We start from the raw sequence: 24,178 nt of genomic DNA, 5'->3' as shown, positions 1-24,178 counted from the left end.
AAAAGCTCCAAATAACCAAGATAGAATTCACAGACAACATGAAGCTCAAGACCAAAGTGTGGGTGCTTTGGTCCTTCTTAGAGGAAGAACAAAATACTCACAGAAGCAAATATGAAGTTAAAGTATAGAACAGAGACTAAAGGAAAGGCCATCCAGAGACTCTCCCATCTAAGCATTCATCCCATATACAGTTACCAAATTCAGACACTATCGTGGATGCCAAGAAGTGCCTGCTAAACGGAGCTTGACATGACTGTCTCCTGAGAGGTCCTGCCAGAACCTTACAAATACAGAGATGGATGCTTGCAGCCAATCATTGGACTGAGTGTGAGGTCCCCATTAGGGGAGTTAGAGAAAGGATCAAAGGAGTTGAAGATGATTGCAACCCCACAGGAGAACAACAGTATCAACCAACCAGTCCCCTAAGAGCTCCCAGGAAGTAAGCCATCAACCAAGGAGTACAAATAGCTCCAGCTGCATAGGTAGCAGAGGATGGCCTCGTCATACATCAATGGGAGAAGTCCTTGGTCCTATGAAGACTTGATAGATGCCCCAGTGTAGGGCAACTGAGAGCAGGGAGGTGGGAGTAATTGGGTGGGTAGAGGAACACCCTCATAGAAGCAGGGGGAGGGAGGATGGGATAAGGGTTTTTTTTGGGGGAGGGAGACTGGGAAAGAGGATAATGTTTGAATTTAAGTAAAGAAAATATCCCATTGAAAAAGAGAGTTTTCCAAAGCATTTAAAGATACTTTATTCTTTAAAATTAAAGATACATTTAAAGATTTTATTCCATGCTTAAGATACCAGTGTGGAAAAACTGTCATTATAAGGCCTTCATTTTACCCTTTCTTTGAATGGCCTGTTTGAATCTGTAGTGCAAACAAAAAGCCACATCTATCTTGCAAATCACATCTGAATGGGGGGTGGAGGGAGCGGGGGTAAAGAAACTGTATGTATCTCACTGGAATGTTAGTGACCTGTAATTTTAGTATACAATGGGTCAAATTAAGGATCCTGCCCTCTTTTTATTTATTTATTTTTTTTGAGGTAGTTCGAGGTACTTTGAGATCAGAATACAACCATGTTTCTTGCACCAGAAATAAAAATAAAAAATAAAGGAATAATAAAAAAAGAACTTTTTTGCAGTTTGCATTTTCTTTGATTGTTTTGGCAATGTTTTTTTTTTCCATTTTTTATTAGGTATTTAGCTCATTTACATTTCCAATGCTATACCAAAAGTCCCCCATACCCACCCACCCCCACTCCCCTACCCGCCCACTCCCCCTTTTTGGCCCTGGCGTTCCCCTGTACTGGGGCATATAAAGTTTGCGTGTCCAATGGGCCTCTCTTTCCAGTGATGGCCGACTAGGCCATCTTTTGATACATATGCAGCTAGAGTCAAGAGCTCCGGGGTACTGGTTAGTTCATAATGTTGATCCACCTATAGGGTTGCAGATCCCTTTAGCTCCTTGGGTACTTTCTCTAGCTCCTCCATTGGGAGCCCTGTGATCCATCCATTAGCTGACTGTGAGCATCCACTTCTGTGTTTGCTAGGCCCCGGCAGGTCTCACAAGAGACAGCTACATCTGGGTCCTTTCGATAAAATCTTGCTAGTGTATGCAATGGTGTCAGCGTTTGGATGCTGATTATGGGGTGGATCCCTGAATATGGCAGTCTCTACATGGTCCATCCTTTTATCTCAGCTCCAAACTTTGTCTCTGTAACTTCTTCCAAGGGTGTTTTGTTCCCACTTCTAAGGAGGGGCATAGTGTCCACACTTCAGTTTTCATTTTTCTTGAGTTTCATGTGTTTAGGAAATTGTATCTTATATCATGGGTATCCTAGGTTTTGGGCTAATATCCACTTATCAGTGAGTACATATTGTGTGAGTTCCTTTGTGAATGTGTTACCTCACTCAGGATGATGCCCTCCAGGTCCAAGTTTTTGGCAATGTTTTCTATAGTATTTTCTGTGCCTGAGATTCTCTTTTCCATTTCTTGTATTCTGTGATTATTGCATCTAAGACTCCTGATTTCTTTCTTAGGTTTTCTGTCTCAAAAGTTGTCTCCCTTTATGCTTTCTTTATTGTTCCTCCTTCCATTATTTTATCCTGGATGGTTTTGTTTAATTTCTTCACCTGTTTAGATGTGTTTTCCTGTACTTCTTGAAGGGATTTTTGTGTTTCCTCTGTAATGGCTTCTACTGTTTATCTGTGTTCTCCTGTATTGCTCTAAGGGAGTTATTCGTGTCCTTCTTAAAATTTTTTATCACCATCATTAGATATGACTTTAAATCTGCATCTTGCTTTTCAATTGTTTAGGGGAATCCAGAACTTACTCTGGTGAGAAAGCTCGATTTTGATCATGCCTCTCAGTATTGGTTTCTGTTGGTAAGTTCCTTTCATTTGCCTTTCACCATTTCCTTATCTCTGGTGTTAGATGTTCTTGCTATCTCTGGCTGAAGATTGTTCCTCTAGTGGTTTTGTAATCCTGTGTCAGCAGTTCTGGGAGACCAGCTCTTTGCTGCGGAACTTGTGTATCGAATGCTCTGGAACAACCCAAGCTCTGGGTGCAGATGCTTACTGGAAGGATCCTGTCCTAGTTGCTCCACTGATCTTGTGCCCTGAGTGCTTCTAGCATGCCCCCACTCCACACAGTTACTGGCGAGAAAGTGGTTCTCTCACCTATGAGCCCAGGAATGAAAACACTCCTTGGAGGACAGGGCTCTCCTCAGGGAACCCGTGCATAGTGGGCCTATGAAGAGCCTCAGCTCATGGGTGCAGATGTCGGACCTCTATTCATTTTCTTTATTACATTATTTTTTACACTCTGTATTCCATTCCCCACTCCTTCCCCCTATTTGCCCACTGACTGCTCCATATCCTACACTTCTTCCCCTCATCTCCACATGGATGCCCCCACCCCACGCCACCTCACCTCTAAATTCCCCGGGGCCTCCAGTCTCTGGATGGTTATGTGCTTCATCTCTGAATGACCACATACCAAGAAGTCCTCTACTACATGTGTGTTGGGGCCTCATATTAGCTGGTGTATGCTGTCTGTTCGGAGGTTCAGTGTTTTTTAGATCTTGGATCCAGATTAATTGAGACTGCTGGTCCTCCTACAGAACAGCCCTTCTCCTAAGCTTCTTTCAGCCTTCTGTAACTCTACAACACGGGTTAGCTGCTTATGTCCGTTGGTTGGGTACAAATATCTACATCTGTCTTCCTCAGCTGCTTGTTGGGTCTTTTAGAAGGCAGTCATGACAGTTTCTTTCTTGTGAGTGCTCCATAGCCTCAGAAATAGTGTCAGGCCTTGGGACCACCCTTGAGCTGTATCCCACTTTGGGCTTGTTGCCAGACATTCTTTTCCTCAAGCTCCTCTCCATTTTCATCCCTGTAATACTACCAGACAGGAAAAATTGTTGGTCAGATATGTAACCGTGGGATGGCAAGCCAATTGTACCTCTTGATACCTGTGTTCCTGCTGGAGGTGGGCTCTATAAGTTCCCTCTCTCTATTGTTGGGCATTGTATCTAAGGTCCCTCCCTTTGAGTCCTGAGAGTCCCTCACCTCCCAGGTCTCCGGTGCATCCTGGAGGGCCCACCAACTTCCTTTTTCCTGAGGATGCCAGTTTACATTCTTTCTGCTGACCCTCAGGGCTTCAGTCCTTTTCCCTCACCCAATACCAGATCAGGTTCCCGTCTCCCTACCACCCCATCTACTTACCCTCCCAGGTCCCCCCCTGCCCTGCACCCCCAACATTGGATTGCTTTCTTCACTCTCTCAAGTGAGACTGGGGAATCCTAATTTGGAAACTTCAGCTTGTTGGCCCTTTTGAGTTCTGTGGACTGTAACTTGGCTATTCTTTACATTTTTGGATACCATCCACTAATTAGTGAGTACATACCATGCATGTCATTTTGAGTCTGATTTACCTCACTCAGGATATTTTCTAGTTCCATCCATTTGTCTAAAAAGCTCTGGATGTCCTCATTCTTAATACCTGTGAAGTATTGCATTGTGTAAATGAACCATATTTTCTGTATCCATTCTTATGTAGGTGGACATCTGGGTTGTTTCCAGTTTCTGGCTAAGACAAATAAGACCACTATGAACATAGTGAAACAGGTGTCCCTGTGGCATGGTGGGACATCTTTTGAATATATACCCAAGAGTGGTATAGCTGGGTATTGAGGTAGATTTATTTCTAATTTTCCGAGGACCTCCAGATTGATTTCCAGAGTGTTTACACCACCTTGCCATCCCACCAGTAATGGAGGTGTGTTCCTCTTCTCCACATCCTCACCAGCATCTGCTGTCACCTGAATTTTTGATCTTAACCATTCAGAGTTGTGTGAGGTGGAATCTCAGGGTTGATTTGATTTACATTTCCCTGATGATCAAGGATATTGGACATTTTTTCAGTTGCTTCTAAGCCATTCAGTATTCCTCAATTGAGAATTCTTTGTTTAGTTCTGTATCCCATTTTTAATGGGGTTATTTGAATTTCTGGAGTCCAGCTTCTTGATTATTTGTATATATTGGATATTAGTTTCCTATCAGATTTAGGATTGGTAAAGATCCTTTCCCAATCTGTTGGTGGTCTTTTTGTCTTATTGTCTTTTGCCTTACAGAAGCTTTTCAATTTTATGAGGTCCTATTTGTCAATTCCGCATCTTACACAACCAGTCATTGCGGCTCTGTTCAGGAATTTTTCCCCCTGTCTTCTAGGCTTTTCCCCACTTTCTCCTCTATAAGTTTCAGTGTCTCTGGTTTTATGTGCAGGTCTTTGATCCACTTAGACTTGAGATTTGTACAAGGAGATAAGAATGGATCAATGCACTTTCTTCTACACAAAAACTGCCATTTGAGCCAGCACCATATTTTGAAAATGCTGTCTTTTTTCCACTGGATGATTTTAGCTCCCTTGTCAAAGATCAAGTAACCATAGGTGTGTGGGTTCATTTCTGGGTCTTCAATTCTATTCCATTGATCTATCAGTCTGTTGCTCTACCAGTACCATGCAGTTTTTATCACAATTGCTCTATAGTACAACTTTAGGTTAGGCATGGTGATTCCACCAGAAGTTCTTTTATTGTTGAGAATAGTTTTTGCTATTCTAGGGTTTTGTTATTCCAGATGACTTTGCAAAACTGCACTTTTTTACTAGGTGAAGAACTGAGTTGGAATGTTGATGGGGATTGCATTGAATCTGTAGATTGCTTTTAGCAAGACAGAAATTTTTACTATATTAATCTGCCAATCCATGAGCATGGGAGATATCTCCATCTTCTCAGATCTTCTTCAATGACTTTTTACAGGACTTGAAATTATTAGAATACATATCTTTCACTTCCATAGAGTCACACCAAGGTATTTTATATTATTTGTGAGTATTGTGAAGAGTGTTGTTTCCATAATTTCTTTCTCATCCTGTTTATCCTTTGTGTAAAGAAAGGCCATTGATTTGTTTGAGTTAATTTTATATCCAGCTACTTCAATGAAGCTGTTTATCGGGTTTAGGAGTTCTCTGTTGTAATTTTTAGGGTCACTTATATATACTATCATATCATTTGCAAATAGCTATATTTTCACTTCTTCCATTCCAATTTCTATTCAATTGATTTCCTTTTGTTGTCTAATTGAATTGGCTAGGGTTTCCAGTACTATATTTAATAGGTATGGAGGAAGTGGGCAGCCATGTTTAATCCCAGATTTTAGTGAGATTGCTTCAAGTGTCTCTCCATTTAGTTTGATGCTGGCTACTGGTTTGCTATATATTGCTTTTATTATGATTAGGTATGGGTCTTGAATTCCTGATCTTTACAATACTTTTATCATGAATGGGTGTTGGGTTTTGTCAAATGCTTTCTCAGAATCTAACGAGATGATCATGTGGTTTTTGTCTTTGAGTTTGTTTTTATAGTGCATTATGTTGATGGATTTCCATATATTAAACCCTCCCTGCATCCCTGGGATGAAGCCTACTTAATCAGGATGGATGATCATTTTAACGTGTTCCTGCACTCGGTTTGCAAAAGTTTTATTGAGTATTTTTGTATCAATATTTATAAGGGAAATTGGTCTGAAGTTCTCTTTCTTTGTAGGATCTTTGTGTGGTTTACATATCAGAGTAATTGTGGCTTCATAAAATGAATTGAGTAGAGTACCTTTTGTTTCTATTCATTGGAATAGTTATAGGAGACTTGGAATTAGGACGTCTTTGAAGGTCTGATAGAATTCTGCACTAAACCCATCTGGTCTTGGGCTGTTTTTTTTTGATGGGGAGACTATTAATGACTGCTTCTATTTCTTTAGGTTATATGGGCTTTTTACATCATTAACCTGATCCTGATTTAACTTTGGTCCCTGGTATCTGTCTAGAAAATTGTCCATTTCATCCAGGTTTACCAGTTTTGTTGAGTATAGGCTTTTAGAGGAGGTTTTGATGATGCTTTTGATTTCCTCAGGTTATGTTGTTATGTCTCCTTTTTCATTTCTGATTTTGTTAATTAGGAAAATGCTCCTGTGCCCTCTAGTTAGTCTAGGTAAGGGTTTATCTATCTCGTTGATTTTCTCAAAAAAAAAAAAAAAAAAAAAAAAAAAAAAAAAAAAAAAACACCCAGCTCCTAGTTTGGTTGGTTCTTTGAATAGTTCTTTTTGTTTCCACTTCGTGGATTTCATCCCAGAGTTTGATTAGTTCCTGCCATCTACTCCTCTTGTATGAATTTGTTTTCCTTTGTTCTAGAGCTTTTAGGTGTGCTGTCAAGCTACCAATGTATTCTCTCTCTTGTTTCTTTTTTTGTGGCACACAGAGTTATATGTTTTCCTCTTAGAAATGCTTTCATTGTGTCCCACAATTTGGGTATATTGTGGCTTCATTAAACTCTAAAAAGTATTTAATTTCTTTCTTTATTTCTTCCTTGACCAAGTTATTATTGAGTAGAGTGCTGTTCAGCCTCCATGAAAATGTTGGCTTTCTACTACTTATGTTTTTTTTTAAGATCAGCCTTACTCTGTGGTGATCTGACAGGATGCATGGGATAATTTCAATATTCTTGTTTTCATTGAGGCCTGCTCTGTGACCAATTATGTGGTCAGTCTTGGAGAAGGCACCATGAGGTGCTGAGAACAAAGTACATCCTTGCTTTTTAGGATAAAATGTTCTGTAGATATCTGTTAAATCCATCTGCTTCACAACTTCTGTAATTTCAATGTTTCTCTGTTTAGTTTCTGCCTCCAGGATCTGTCCTTTGATGATAGTGGGGTTCTGAAGTCTCCCACCATCATTGTGTGAGGTGCATTGTGTGCTCTGAGCTTCTGTACAGTTTCCTTAATGACTGTGGATGCCCTTTTGTGGGAACTAAAGGGGTGTCTGGGAAAGGAGGGAGGAGGGAGGAGAGCCTGCACCTGGCCAGAGTTCCTCCTATGCTCTCCTATGTAGGCAGATGCAGGGGGTCTGCCAGATGTTTTCCACTCAGCCCTTGGCGGGCTGCCACATCTGTGTGTCCTACTTATGTAGCCAGTCTGCTAGTCCATGTCTTTTTATTGAGGAATCAAGTCCATTGATATCAAAAGACACCAAGGAAATGTAATTGTTGCTCCCTGCCATTTTTGTTGTTAGAGTGGGGATTCTGCTCCTGCTGGTATCCTCTTTTAAGTTTGTTGAAAGATTACCTTCTTGCTCTTTCTAGTGAGCAATTTCTCTCCTTGTGTTGGAGTGTTCCATTTATTATCCTTTGAAGGGCTGAATTTATGGAAAGATATTGTGTGTATTTGGTTTTGTCATGAAAAACTTCGGCCTTTCCATCTATGGTAATTGAGAGCTTTGCTGGGCATAGCAGCCTGAGATGGCATTTGTGCTCTCCTAGGGTCTGTATAACATCTGTCCAGGATCCTCTGGCTATCATAGTCTCTGGTGAAATGTCTGGTGCAATTCCAATAGGTCTGCCTCTATATACCACTTGACATTTTTACCTTACTGCCTTCAACCTCCATCTTTATTTAGTGCATTTATTGCTTTGATTATTATGGGTCAGAAGGAATTTCTCCTCCGGTCCAGTCTATTTGGAGTTCTGCAGGCCTCTTGCATGTTCATGTGCATCTTCTTCTTTAGGGCAGGGAAGTTCTCTTCTATAATTTTGTTGAAGACTGGCCCTTCCAGTTGAAAACCTTCATTCTCATCCATACCAATTCTCCCTAGGTTTAGACTTCTCGTTGTGTCCTCGATTTCCTGGATGTTTTGAGTTAAGATCTCTTTGCATATTACATTTTCTTTGATTGTTGTGTGCATGCCTTCCATGGCACCGACCTGGATCCTTTGCTACAGTCTCCCCTGTCCTCATCACCCAGGGCTCTTAGTTCTCATTCACAGGTGAGCAGATCTGGCTTAACAGTGGGGGACCACATGCATGCTAGTCTTGCCAAGATCTTACTTGGTCTAAAAGGAACTCTGGGTAAACTCCTAACTTGGGTGCCCATTAACATACCTGGGAGGTGCCAGGGTCTGGGACATGGGTCCCACCGGTGGCTGTGCTGCTCAGCACAGGAGAGCACATCTGAGCAGAGCTTACAATTTCAGAAAGAGCCAGGCCAGGTTGCTCACCCTTATAATGCTGTGAGTATAGAGATCATGGCTCCCATGGGTTCCTAAGGGAATGATGGCTTCCCAAATATATTTTTAAAGAATAGAATATTGATGGCTTGTAGCAAAGTTATCATTGGGTTTGACATTTGGATTGTGATTTGTAGCAACTGAAGTGTCAGTCTGGGTTGGATTCTGCCCTCATCATATCCAAGCACCAATGGGCACTGGGCTGGATTGGAAGAAACGAACCTTATCTGCTTGGATGGTTTAGGAGGATCTTGACTGGCATGAATACAGGGAAATAATAATCTTTGTAGACAGTTTTGGGTGAAACAACTCTCTTGCTTTGGGGTAAACAAGTGCTATATAAACATTGGGGACTGTGTAAATGTTTGTGTGAGTTTATATCATTGGCAGAGGCTGAAGTGCTAGGAATACCTCATTTGCATAAAGAAGAACTCCAGATGCTGGTTAGACATGTCTTCATGAATCAGATAGGAAGTCTGATCTGAAAACTGGCTACCAGGTTATGTGACTACCTTAATGATAACAGATATAGTGTTGTACAGACTACATGTGCAGGTATATCCAGAAACAGAACATGGAGGAAACAGTCCTACTTCATGAGATTTTTTGGTTGGGCATGACTCAACCTCACTCAAGATCTGGACTGACTTTCCCATTCATACAGCTTTCTGGCTTCATATCCCTCTTCCTTTTTTATGAAGGTGAGATTGCATCTGCTAGGGGCCAGGCCCAGTGGTTCTTCTTTCTTGTTGGTTCCTCTTGAGGCTGTCAATGAGGAAACACATCTGCAGGGAGTAAGACTTGGTCTTACAAGTTATTTGGAGCTACTGTTTAACAATAAATCATTTACGCTGGGCATGGTGGTGCACGCCTTTAAACCCAGCACTCAGGAAGCAGAGGCAGGTGGATTTCTGAGTTCGAAGCCAGCCTGGTCTACAAAGAGAGTTCCAGGACAGCCAGGGATATAAAGAGAAACCATGTCTCGAAAAACAAAAACAAAACAAAACAAAACAAAACAAAACAAAACAAAACCAACAACAAATCATTTACCTATCTTAAGTCTATGACACTTTCCTATTTTTGCTGACCTGCCTGAGCTCCTTTTAGGTGAGATACTATTCAGCACCCCATCATAAGATAGCAGGAGATTAAGGTAAGTAGCCTTTGTCAATCTCCACAGAAATTACAGGGCTCTAACTTCAAACCTGCTAGTTGAAGTTACAGGCAGTAAAAGGGACACATTGAAAAGTGATTTTAATCTTTATTTCTAAATTCTCTCCAAATGATTCATATGAGAGTTGTGTAAGAAAAAAAGGATTCTGGTTAGAAAAGGGGGAATAAGGTTTTTGTTGTTTTTATCTGCCCTCAGCATTTATACATCCTTCAGAATAAATGATCACATGGTAAAAAGTTCATCACAAGTGAAGCTAGCAGAAAGTGGCTTGGATCTCCCTCTGGGGTTGACCTCCTGTTGAAGGATGTTAATGTTGATAAAAACCAACTTGAAAGCAAGTCAAGGCTGGCAAGAAACATTGATCAGCTACAGGTTATTTAGTGTATCCACTGGGGTAGTGATTACTCATGATTCCTAGACAACATTACTACTCCCATATATCACTGATGGAATTCTGAAAGTGAGTTTTAAGTTTCGGTAGCATGGTACCATCATGTCCAATGGATTCAATTTTTAATTCCTAATGTCTGCAAGCTCCATATTAGAAGGCCTCCTGCATGCAGTCACCTGTGTTTCAGTAAGGAATACAGAGGAAAGAGCTGGGATAGAGGAGATGAAATTGCGTTATAGAGGGATCTCAATTCTGGTCTGACAGTCCTGTGTTCCTATTTTTTTAAGTCAATTATAAAGCATCTCCAGTGGTGTATATTGGGAGGGATATAAGTAAGCTGGGAAGTAGCAGAGTTAGAATGAAGAATAACAAAAACTTCCATAAGAATAAAGGAAAGGGAAGAGAGTGGAGGGTACATGGCTTGGCAGTAGCCACAGATCATGGATGTCCTTCCAGGAGATCTTGTTGATTTATTGTGGATGGCCTCTCCTCTGCCACCACAGAAAGTTGGGAAATCTCCTTGGTTGTTGTGGTTATGTTGGACATTTGTAGTAGGAACCTAAATAGGCCTATGCTGATTCTGTGGAAAGACACAGCCAAAGTTGTTACACATTTGTGTGTGTGTGTGAGGGGATTTCCTACCTTCCAAATCAAGTCCAATGTATCTTGACATTGTACCATATGGGAGGAATTACTCCTGGTAAATGACAATGGAAGAAGATGGGAGTGTGTTTGGAGCTCTTGTAAATGTTAAATAGATTTAGGGTAGTAAGATTCATCTTGTTCAGTGGGTAGGAATTTGTTTTTTGTTTTTTGTTTTATAAGTTAGATTTTAAGGTTTGCTGTGTTATTTCTATTATCCTTTGCTTGACTCTCTTTGTTGTTCAAGAATCCCTGTGTGGTGGGCAATTTCACATTGTGAACACAAGGTTTTGAATTGTGCACTAGTAAAAGCAGGGCCATTGTGAGTTGTCATCTGTTGGAGAATGCCCATAAGGGCCAAGGTGGAGAACATACGGTGAATTTACCTTTTTGATTTTTGTTCATTTGAGCAATAGCCCACATAGAATGCTAGTATGAATCAAAAATAAGAAAGACATTTTGTCCATGGAATTTAGAATGGTTATGATATCAATTTGCCATAGGGCATTGGGTATGAGACACCAGAGTTTGGTGTCCATAGCTTGTAAAGTGTCCGTAGTAATAGGGATGCACAACAGGAAAATATTTTTATTCTTCTTTGAGTCTGAGCCAGAGGGACATGGGGAAAATGGGCTTGCAACCCTTTTATATTTGTTTTTGTATATGAATGGGATTTATCTACTTGTTCAACAGAGGCAATGAACATTCCTGTAGAGGCAATCTGATCAACAAGGAAGTTTCCATCAGATATCTGATCTGGCAGGGGACTATGAGATCTGGCATGTTGCAGGTAAAGGGAAAATGGATCTTTAGTATGAAAGGGGGAGTGGATTTTGTCTAATTTGACAGAGAATCTTCATAACCAGGGAGTCAAATTAAGAGAATTTACATTGTATCTAAAAGATTAAATAGACTAGGGATTTCTTTTGGAGCTAAAACAGATAGCATATAGTTCCTTAATTTGGAAGAAATGATAGAACAGCACTTGAATAGGATACCAGAGGAGTTCATTTTCCAGGGAGCAGAATTTTTGTCATTAAATATTGAGGAGCCCCTGGTGATGGGTATCTTTGTAAAGAGCCTGGGGGTGGGGAACTAACAACAAGAAAGGAAGAATAGAAACTCATTTTTCATTAGGGTAATGGTTATCAATATGTTCTGGTAATCCTATTAAGTAAATAAAAAAGCAGGAGTGATTTATGAGTAGCCATGAATATTAGAGATAGAAAAAGGTATAACAAGAATATCAGGTTATTTCTTGCTGTTTGGCTCTATATCTATGATTTCTAATGCTAACAACTAGTGTATCAACTACAGTTAGAATTCTAGATGCACCTTGCAATAGGGTGTGGAGTCATCCCAGCATACTTTGGTACTGCTATAGGCCCCCCCACCAAGTGTAGCAGAGGAGTGAAAACCTGTACATGGATATCATATCCTCTCATTCCAGGGATCCAGATGTAGTTCAATATATGGACATCCATCAACTTCAACCACTACTTTAAAAAATTCTAAGAAAAAAAAAACCCACATGATCATTTTATTAGGTGCTGAAAAGTAATTGGCAAAATTCAACATCCCATCATGTTAAAAGTCTTGGAAAGATCAGGAAATCAAGACTCATACATAAACATAGTAAAAGCAATATAAAGGAAACCAGTAGCCAACCTCTCACTAAATGGAGAAAAACTTGAAATAATCCCACTAATATCATGAACTAGGCCAGACTTCCTACTATCTGCCTATCTACTGAATATGATACTTAGATTTCTAGCTAAAGCAATTTGACAGCAAAAGTAGTATAAAGGGATACAAACTAGAAAGTAAAAAGTCAAAATATCACTATTTGCAAATGATATAGTTATACTGAGGTGATCACAAATATTCTACCAGAGAACTCCTACAACTGATAACCTCAGCAAAAACTAACTTAAAAAACATTAGCCTTCCTATAGTCAAAGAATAAACAGGCTCACAAATAAATTAGGAAAATGACAACCTTCATAATAGTAACAAACAATATAAAATATTTTGGTGAGATTCTAACTAAGCAAGTGAAAGATCTGTAGTACAAGAACTTCAAGTCTCTGAAGAAAGAAACTGAAGTTCTCAGAAGATGGAAAGCTCTTCCCGGCTCATGGATTGGCTGGGTTAGTATAGTATAAATGACCATCTTGCTGAAAGCAATCTACAGATTCAATGCAATCCCCATCAAAATTCCAACTCAAATTTTCATAAACTCAGAAAGAGCAATTTACAAATTCATTTGGAATGACTAAAAACCCACTTTGTCATACTACAAAGTCCTTGTCTGTACATGAGAATATACAAGACACCAGATCATATATTGTCTGTCTGGGAGTACTTGATTTTAGCATGATATGCAAAAAGAAAAGCATATGGTATAATGTACCTCCCCCCCTCACCCCCAGGAAATACATGTAAGAAATCTCGTGATCGCCTCTGGAGTGTTTCTTTCTACTCTTGATGACAACATCAATTCAGAACTTAGAATCTCTCAAAGGAAACTTGACTAGTCATTAAGATCTAACAAACTCTTGGCATCATCCTTAATTACCAGAAAGTGAAAATGATGATTTGCTCTGGGGATAAATGTTTTTTCTTTCATTAGAGGTATTGCAACATCCCCATACAGACACAATAAATAATATCACAGATAACACAGTAATGGGCTCTCTGAGTGATGTCAGGGCCACACACTGTCTCTTCATGAGCTCTGATAGTGGGTCTCAGTCAGTGATCAGTGAATCACTTCATGGAAAATATGGGGCAGGTAAGGATTTCTTTTGGATCTGTCTTCAGAAATAGTTACACAGAAAAGGTCATCAAATGGAGTGGAATTCAGAACTCTGTTTCTGCAGTAACTCTCAGAAGCAGGCCTCCATCCCTGTCAGCATCTCTATCATTGATAAATGTAGGTGAGATTCCTGCAATTGTAGATATTTGCTTAGACTAGATTTCTTATGCAATCAATGGTGTTTTGTAGAACCAACATTAGTCATTAGAATGACTTCCTTTTTATCTCCAGTTTACCTAATCATGTCAGTCATTTCCTTTGTGTAAAGAAATGTCTATTTCTTGGCTCAGGATTCATCTGAAAAATTCCTTCCATCTGACGACTATATGTGAGAGGACAGGTTTTTAGCTGTAGGATGATGGCTTATTTTTTTCTATGGACAGCAAAATAAACCAAGTAAGTTTCAGAGTATACATGATCTATCTAAAACTGAGTTTCAAAAAAATCTGTGTGTGTAAACACTTAAACTGTAATTGTTTCAATGATTTCAGTTGTGTATGACAAAAACTGTAGATTAATCAATTTTGTGTACAGCACCTAATTCCTTAGAAATATAGATGAAGTTCAGATATTTATAAAATAATGATATGCTTGGGTTCCAGGCACTTTAATCCTACATACATGATATATGTGTAAATCAAGTTTCTTCTATGTGAGTAGAATAACAGTGACATTTTCAGAATCAATTTGCATTCTATCATTATCATAATGAATGTAAAAATATATTAAAACTAGATGGATCATTTTAGGGGGAAATACTTCAGTTTCATTCTTTTTTTAAATTATAACTATTAAATTTGTATTTTGTTCCTTAAAGTTTTATTCATTTAGTATTTCATAAATTTGTGTTTTGCCTGCAGGTATAGCAGTAAATACCACATCCCCTTTAATTGGATTTACTGACAGTTAGATGATGTCATATGGATGGTGGAAATTGAACTAAGGTCCTATGGAGCAGCAACCAGTGCCCTTAATTGCTGAGCCATCTCTCCAGCCTTGTATTATTATTATTTTTGAGATATACTTATTTCATTTTATGTTTATAAATATTTTGCTGTTGTGAATTACAGGATATACTGGAAAAAAGTGCCATAAAAGTCAAGAAACAGCATTAGATCCAGAACCAACTATCAGAAACCAAATTTGCTCTTCTTAAGACATTATTATAACATGAGTAAAAATGCTGAATTCCAATCAAGCAAAAATACACGCTTGTCTATAAATGTTAATTTATAAATATGAAGATCCCATACTGTGTTAAAATGTGTGTCATGTTATTGACCAGTAGAGATAGTGTTGCATCACACACAGAGATCCTTAATGAAGAAAGACAAAGTAAAATAGTTGTAAAGTTGATATTCTGGATCAATGTTCATGCAGCATCCAGTCAACATGACCATGCAGATAAAGTAGAGCTGCCTTTCATGGGGGAAAATGACTTCAAATCAATTGGAAAGGTCAGGATTTGAGAAGACTCAAACAGCACTGCCAACGTGATGATTATTCCGTTGTCTAATGAAGTTGTCTCCATGTTGTCTCAGAATAAATCTGTGAAAACCACAGAGGAAGTGGCTCTTCAGATCCTCTTGCTTTGCCAGGTTGGGGTTGGGACTGCAGTCAACATTTTTCTGATTGTTCATAATTTATCTCCAATCTTGAATGGATCTCAACAGAGACCCATAAAAGTCATTCTAGCCAACTTAGCTGTGGGCAATACCTTGATTCTCCTCTTTGCATTTCCAAACAATATGACAATTTTTGTTCCAAAAGATCCCCCAACTGACCTAAAATGTAAACTTGGGTACTTCATTTGGCTGGTGGCTCGAAGTACAAACATGTGCTCCACCTGCTCTTTGAGCACTTATCAGCTTGTCACTCTTGCTCCTGGTACCTGGGGTAGGGTGATGCTCCTTGGAAGAGCCCCCAAATTTGTGAGGTATACTTGTTATAGTTGTTGGTTGTTCAGTGTCTTAAATAATGCTCATATTCCAATGAAAGTCAGTGGTCCCCAGAAAACACATAATGATACCAATTCTAAAAGCAAGTGGGTTTGCTCTACCTCTGGTTTCAGTATAGGCATGCGCATCTTATCATTTGCCCATGATGGAGTGTTCATCAGCATCATCATCTGGAGCAGTGTCTCCATGGTAATTCTCCTGAACAGACACCACCAAAGACTGCAGTATATTCAATCCCCAAATCAGAAGCTCAGAGTTCATGCTGAGACTAGAGCAGCCCACACCATCCTGATGCTGGTGGTCACATTTGTAACCTGTTATCTTCTAGACTGTATTTGTACGTTCTGTCACATTTATTTTGTGGACTCTCGGCTCTGGTTGAGGCGTGTAAACCAAATTTTGGCTGTAAGCTTCCCTACCTTTTCTCCATTACTCTTAATCTTTAGAGATCCTAAGGATCCTTGTTCTCTGCTATTCTGCTGCTGAAAATGAGAGTCCAAATGACAAACATTCCTTATAACTTCCCTAACAGCCATAAATATTCTATTTTCTGGGAATACACTTAACGTGTTTCTTGGCCAACTGTTGCAGAGAGCCCTAGTGCTACATGTAATTTGATGCTAATTCTGTTCTTGGGAAGGGTTGTGAATAAGCAATGAGTCAGCACTCAGATATTTTCCTGTAAACCATCTTCCCATTTTAATAGGTAAAATAAAGGCTAGAGCTAGTGATGGGCAGAGAAAGGGAATGTGGAGCTGAATGTTGGGAGAGAGAAGAAGGGCTGGGAGAAAAAGAGAGAGAGAGGGAGAGGGAGAGGGAGAGGGAGAGGGAGAGGGAGAGAGAGAGGATGATGGAGGAGGAGGAAGGAAAGTAGAGCAGAAGCACATGGCCTAGAGTAACTGCAAGTTATAAGGGGTCTCATAGATAGGAAAGATGGTAGTGAAGTAGTAGATCTGCACAATCTAGGTGCACAGTTTGTATTCATATTAATTGAGTTGTGCTTTAATTGCTGGGGAATATTTGGGTTGCAGAATTACCAATACAGCCCACTAGTATAATATGAGCACTATGGAGTTTGAGGTGGTTAGATTGTCATGCAATACATTGCTGCTCATACTATAGCTGCATATCCAGCTGAGCCTGTGATGCAGAGAAACTGTTTTACATCTCTCTGCTCCTTGAGAAAGGAAATAAGAAATGAATATTTTTAGAAGTATTTGCTTTAGTTTTGCTGTGTTAGAGGATCAAACACAATCCTAAAGTCCATATTCTTGATAATCTTTTCCTTTTAATAAGGCAGCTGTCTCAAACAAAATTATTCTTTTTATTTGAAGAATTTTCAGACATTTTTATCTCAAATCTATGGGGCTTTAATCCATATTTAATTGTCAATTGTCAGACATAAATTTTAGTTGAAAAAGGAGATGTGTGCTTATCCTAGAACAAAATAAAATACCTGAACAAAAATAATATATTATTCGAGCCCCGGGCTACCTTGCTAGCAGAGTCTTGCCCAACACCCGCAAGGGCCCACACGGGACTCCCCACCGGATCCTAAGACCTCTGGTGAGTGGAACACAGCGCCTGCCCCAATCCAATCGCGCGGAACCTGAGACTGCAGTACATAGGGAAGCAGGCTACCCGGGCCTGATCTGGGGCACAAGTCCCTTCCGCTCGACTGGAGCCCAGGGCTACCTTGCCAGCAGAGTCTTGCCCAACACCCGCAAGGGCCCACACAGGATTCCACACGAGATCCTAAGACCTCTGGTGAGTGGAACACAACTTCTGCCAGGAGTCTGGTTCGAACACCAGATATCTGGGTACCTGCCCTGCAAGAAGAGAGATTGCCTGCAGAGAATACTCTGCCCACTGAAACTAAGGAGAGTGCTAACCTCCAGGTCTGCTTATAGAGGCTAACAGAGTCACCAGAAGAACAAGCTCTTAACAGTGACAACTAAAACAGCTAGCTTCAGAGATTACCAGATGGCGAAAGGCAAACATAAGAATCCTAGTAACAGAAATCAAGACCACTCACCATCATCAGAACGCAGCACTCCCACCCCACCTAGTCCTGGGCACCCCAACACAACCGAAAATCTAGACACAGATTTAAAAACATTTCTCATGATGATGATAGAGGACATCAAGAAGGACTTTCATAAGTCACTTAAAGAATTACAGGAGAGCACTGCTAAAGAGTTACAGGCCCTTAAAGAAAAGCAGGAAAACACAGCCAAACAGGTAGAAATCATTAAAGAAAAACAGGAAAACACATCCAAACAGGTGATGGAAATGAACAAAACCATACTAGAACTAAAAGGGGAAGTAGACACAATAAAGAAAACCCAAAGCGAGGCAACGCTGGAGATAGAAAACCTAGGAAAGAGATCTGGAACCATAGATGCGAGCATCAGCAACAGAATACAAGAAATGGAAGAGAGAATCTCAGGTGCAGAAGATTCCATAGAGAACATCGACACAACAGTCGAAGAAAATACAAAATGCAAAAGGATCCTAACTCAAAACATCCAGGTAATCCAGGACACAATGAGAAGACCAAACCTACGGAAAATAGGAATTGATGAGAATGAAGATTTTCAACTTAAAGGGCCAGCTAATATCTTCAACAAAATAATAGAAGAAAACTTCCCAAACATAAAAAAAGAGATGCCCATGATCATACAAGAAGCCTACAGAACTCCAAATAGACTGGACCAGAAAAGAAATTCCTCCCGACACATAATAATCAGAAAAACAAATGCACTAAATAAAGATAGAATATTAAAAGCAGTAAGGGAGAAAGGTCAAGTAACATATAAAGGAAGGCCTATCAGAATTACACCAGACTTTTCACCAGAGACTATGAAAGCCAGAAGATCCTGGACAGATGTTATACAGACACTAAGAGAACACAAATGCCAGCCCAGGCTACTATACCCGACCAAACTCTCAATTACCATAGATGGAGAAACCAAAGTATTCCACGACAAAACCAAATTCACACAATATCTTTCCACGAATCCAGCCCTTCAAAGGATAATAACAGAAAAGAAGCAATACAAGGACGGAAATCATGCCCTAGAACAACCAAGAAAGTAATCATTCAACAAAACAAAAAGAAGACAGCCACAAGAACAGAATGCCAACTCTAACAACAAAAATAAAAGGAAGCAACAATTACTTTTCCTTAATATCTCTTAATATCAATGGACTCAATTCCCCAATAAAAAGACATAGACTAACAAACTGGCTACACAAACAGGACCCAACATTCTGCTGCTTACAGGAAACCCATCTCAGGGAAAAAGACAGACACTAATCAGAGTGAAAGGCTGGAAAACAATTTTCCAAGCAAATGGACTGAAGAAACAAGCTGGAGTAGCCATTTTAATATCGGATAAAATCGACTTCCAACCCAAAGTTATCAAAAAAGACAAGGAGGGACACTTCATACTCATCAAAGGTAAAATCCTCAAAGAGGAACTCTCAATTCTGAATATCTACGCACCAAATGCAAGGGCAGCCACATTCATTAGAGACACTTTAGTAAAGCTCAAAGCATACATTGCACCTCACACAATAATAGTGGGAGACTTCAACACACCACTTTCTTCAATGGACAGATCGTGGAAACAGAAACTAAACAGGGACACAGTGAAACTAACAGAAGTTATGAAACAAATGGACCTGACAGATATCTACAGAACATTTTATCCTAAAACAAAAGGATATACCTTCTTCTCAGCACCTCACGGGACCTTCTCCAAAATTGACCATATAATTGGTCACAAAACAGGCCTCAATAGATACAAAAATATTGAAATTGTCCCATGTATCCTATCAGACCACCATGGCCTAAGACTGATCTTCAATAACAACATAAATAATGGAAAGCCAACATTCACGTGGAAACTGAATAACACTCTTCTCAATGATACCTTGGTCAAGGAAGGAATAAAGAAAGAAATTAAAGACTTTTTAGAGTTTAATGAAAATGAAGCCACAACGTACCCAAACCTATGGGACACAATGAAAGCATTTCTAAGAGGGAAACTCATAGCTCTGAGTGCCTCCAAGAAGAAAAGGGAGACAGCACATACTAGCAGCTTGACAACACATCTAAAAGCCCTAGAAAAAAGGAAGCAAATTCACCCAAGAGGAGTAGACGGCAGAAAATAATCAAACTCAGGGGTGAAATCAACCAAGTGGAAACAAGAAGAACTATTCAAAGAATTAACCAAACTAGGAGTTGGTTCTTTAAGAAAATCAACAAGATAGATAAACCCTTAGCTAGACTCACTAAAGGGCACAGGGACAACATCCTAATTAACAAAATCAGAAATGAAAAGGGAGACATAACAACAGATCCTGAAGAAATCCAAAACACCATCAGATCCTTCTACAAAAGGCTATACTCAACAAAACTGGAAAACCTGGACGAAATGGACAAATTTCTGGACAGATACCAGGTACCAAAGTTTAATCAGGATCAAGTTGATCATCTAAACAGTCCCATATCACCTAAAGAAATAGAAGCAGTTATTAATAGTCTCCCAAACAAAAAAAGCCCAGGACCAGATGGGTTTAGTGCAGAGTTCTATCAGACCTTCAAAGAAGATCTAATTCCAGTTCTGCACAAACTATTTCACAAAATAGAAGTAGAAGGTACTCTACCCAACTCATTTTATGAAGCCACTATTACTCTGATACCTAAACCACAGAAAGACCCAACAAAGATAGAGAACTTCAGACCAATTTCTCTTATGAATATCGATGCAAAAATCCTCAATAAAATTCTCGCTAACCGAATTTAAGAACACATTAAAGCAATCATCCATCCTGACCAAGTAGGTTTTATTCCAGGGATGCAGGGATGGTTTAATATATGAAAATCCACCAATGTAATCCATTATATAAACAAACTCAAAGACAAAAACCACATGATCATCTCGTTAGATGCAGAAAAAGCATTTGACAAGATCCAACACCCATTCATGATAAAAGTTTTGGAAAGATCAGGAATTCAAGGCCCATACCTAAACATGATAAAAGCAATATACAGCAAACCCGTAGCCAACATCAAAGTAAATGGAGAGAAGCTGGAAGCAATCCCACTAAAATCAGGGACTAGACAAGGCTGCCCACTTTCTCCCTACCTTTTCAACATAGTACTTGAAGTATTAGCCAGAGCAATTCGACAACAAAAGGAGATCAATGGGATACAAATTGGAAAAGAGGAAGTCAAAATATCACTTTTTGCAGATGATATGATAGTATATATAAGTGACCCTAAAAACTCTACCAGAGAACTCCTAAACCTGATAAACAGCTTCGGTGAAGTAGCTGGATATAAAATAAACTCAAACAAGTCAATGGCCTTTCTCTATACAAAGAATAAACAGGCTGAGAAAGAAATTAGGGAAACAACACCCTTCTCAATAGTCACAAATAATATAAAATATCTTGGCGTGACTCTAACTAAGGAAGTGAAAGATCTGTATGATAAAAACTTCAAGTCTCTGAAGAAAGAAATTAAGGAAGATCTCAGAAGATGGAAAGATCTCCCATGCTCATGGATTGGCAGGATCAACATTGTAAAAATGGCTATCTTGCCAAAAGCAATCTACAGATTCAATGCAATCCCCATCAAAATTCCAACTCAATTCTTCAACGAATTGGAAGGAGCAATTTGCAAGTTTGTTTGGAATAACAAAAAACCTAGGATAGCAAAAAGTCTTCCCAAGGATAAAAGAACTTCTGGCGGAATCACCATGCCAGACCTAAAGCTTTACTACAGAGCAATTGTGATAAAAACTGCATGGTACTGGTATAGAGACAGACAAGTAGACCAATGGAATAGAATTGAAGACCCAGAAATGAACCCACACACCTATGGTCACTTGATCTTCGACAAGGGAGCTAAAACCATCCAGTGGAAGACAGACAGCATTTTCAACAATTGGTGCTGGCACAACTGGTTGTTATCGTGTAGAAGAATGCGAATCGATCCATACTTATCTCCTTGTATTAAGGTCAAATCTAAGTGGATCAAGGAACTTCACATAAAACCAGAGACACTGAAACTTATAGAGGAGAAAGTGGGGAAAAGCCTTGAAGATATGGGCACAGGGGAAAAATTCCTGAACAGACAGCAATGGCTTGTGCTGTAAGATCGAGAATTGACAAATGGGACCTAATGAAACTCCAAATTTTGTGCAAGGCAAAAGACACCGTCAATAAGACAAAAAGACCACCAACAGATTGGGAAAGGATCTTTACCTATCCTAAATCAGATACGGGACTAATATCCAACATATATAAAGAACTCAAGAAGGTGGACTTCAGAAAATCAAATAACCCCATTAAAAAATGGGGCTCAGAACTGAACAAAGAATTCTCACCTGAGGAATACCGAATGGCAGAGAAGCACTTGAAAAAATGTTCAACATCCTTAATCATCAGGGAAATGCAAATCAAAACAACCCTGAGATTCCACCTCACACCAGTCAGAATGGCTAAGATCAAAAATTCAGGTGACAGCAGATGCTGGCGTGGATGTGGAGAAAGAGGAACACTCCTCCATTGTTGGTGGGAGTGCAGGCTTGTACAACCACTCTGGAAATCAGTCTGGCGGTTCCTCAGAAAACTGGACATAGTACTACCGGAGGATCCAGCAATACCTCTCCTGGGCATATATCCAGAAGATGCCCCAACAGGTAAGAAGGACACATGCTCCACTATGTTCATAGCAGCCTTATTTATAATAGCCAGAAGCTGGAAAGAACCTAGATGCCCCTCAACAGAGGAATGGATACAGAAAATGTGGTACATCTACACAATGGAGTACTACTCAGCTATTAAAAAGAATGAATTTATGAAGTTCCTAGCCAAATGGATGGACCTGGAGGGCATCATCCTGAGTGAGGTAACACATTCACAAAGAAACTCACACAATATGTATTCACTGATAAGTGGATATTAGCCCCAAACCTAGGATACCCAAGATATAAGATATAATTTGTTAAACACATGAAACTCAAGAAGAATGAAAACTGAAGTGTGGACACTATGCCCCTCCTTAGATTTGGGAACAAAACACCCATGGAAGGAGTTACAGAGCCAAAGTTTGGAGCTGAGATGAAAGGATGGACCATGTAGAGACTGCCATATCCAGGGATCCACCCCATAATCAGCATCCAAACGCGGACACCATTGCATACACTAGCAAGATTTTATTGAAAGGACCCAGATGTAGCTGTCTTTTGTGAGACTATGCTGGGGCCTAGAAAACACAGAAGTGGATGCTCACAGTCAGCTAATGGATGGATCATAGGACTCCCAATGGAGGAGCTAGAGAAAGTAGCCAAGGAGCTAAAGGGATCTGCAACCCTATAGGTGGAACAACATTATGAACTAACCAGTACCCCGGAGCTCTTGACTCTAGCTGCATATATATCAAAAGATGGCCTAGTCGGCCATTACTGGAAAGAGAGGCCCATTGGACTTGCAAACTTTATATGCCCCAGTACAGGGGAACACGAGGGCCAAAAAGGGGGAGTGGGTGGGCAGGGGAGTGGGGGTGGGTGGATATGGGGGACTTTTGGTATAGCATTGGAAATGTAAATGAGTTAAATACCTAATAAAAAATGGAAAAAAAAAAAGAATCGATAAATGGGACCTCATAAAATTGCAAAGCTTCTGCAAAGCAAAAGACACCGTCAATAAGACAAAAAGGCCACCAACAGATTGGGAAAGGATCTTTACCTATCCCAAATCAGATAGGGGACTAATATCCAATATATATAAAGAACTCAAGAAGGTGGACTCCAGAAAATCAAATAACCCCATTAAAAAATGGGGCTCAGAGCTGAACAAAGAATTCTCACCTGAGGAATACCGAATGGCAGAGAAGCACCTGAAAAAATGTTCAACATCCTTAATCATCAGGGAAATGCAAATCAAAACAACACTGAGATTCCACTTCACTCCAGTCAGAATGGCTAAGCTCAAAAACTCAGGTGACAGCAGATGTTGGCGAGGATGTGGAGAAAGGGGAACACTCCTCCATTGTTGGTGGAATTGCAAGCTTGTACAACCACTCTGGAAATCAGTCTGGCGGTTCCTCAGAAAATTGGACATAGTACTACCGGAAGATCCAGCAATACCTCTTCTGGGCATATATCCAGAAGATGCCCCCACCGGTAAGAAGGACACATGCTCCACTATGTTCATAGCAGCCTTATTTATAATAGCCAGAAGCTGGAAAGAACCCAGATGCCCCTCAACAGAGGAATGGATACAGAAAATGTGGTATATTTACACAATGGAATACTACTCAGCTATTTAAAAAATGAATTTATGAAATTCCTAGCCAAATAGATGGACCTGGAGGGTATCATCCTGAGTGAAGTAACCCAATCACAAAGGAACTCGCACAATATGTACTCACTGATAAGTGGATATTAGCCCAGAAACTTAGGATACCGAAGATATAAGATACAACTTGCCAAACGCATGAAATTCATGAAGAACGAAGACCAAAGTGTGGACACTTTACCCTTTCATAGAAATGGGAACAAA

The 24,178-nt window shown here is 39.8% G+C and overlaps 1 protein-coding gene across 1 annotated transcript; it reads left to right on the top strand.

The window, feature by feature from the left end:
* Positions 1 to 15,136: 15,136 nt before the first annotated feature.
* Positions 15,137 to 16,084, top strand: Vmn1r167 (vomeronasal 1 receptor 167). The gene has a single exon (NM_001101562.1). The coding sequence runs from the start codon at positions 15,137 to 15,139 to the stop codon at positions 16,082 to 16,084; it is 948 nt and encodes a 315-aa protein (NP_001095032.1).
* The last annotated feature ends 8,094 nt before the right edge of the window (positions 16,085 to 24,178 follow it).

Source organism: Mus musculus, chromosome 7, assembly GCF_000001635.26.
Source record: "Mus musculus strain C57BL/6J chromosome 7, GRCm38.p6 C57BL/6J".
In the NCBI taxonomy this organism is placed as follows: Eukaryota; Metazoa; Chordata; class Mammalia; order Rodentia; family Muridae; genus Mus; species Mus musculus.
This window is presented reverse-complemented; position numbering and strand designations above follow the sequence as displayed.

Excerpts from the sequence above, each read along its gene's own strand:
- Vmn1r167 (NM_001101562.1), top strand. The coding sequence starts at position 15,137 with ATGATTATTCCGTTGTCTAATGAAGTTGTCTCCATGTTGTCTCAGAAT.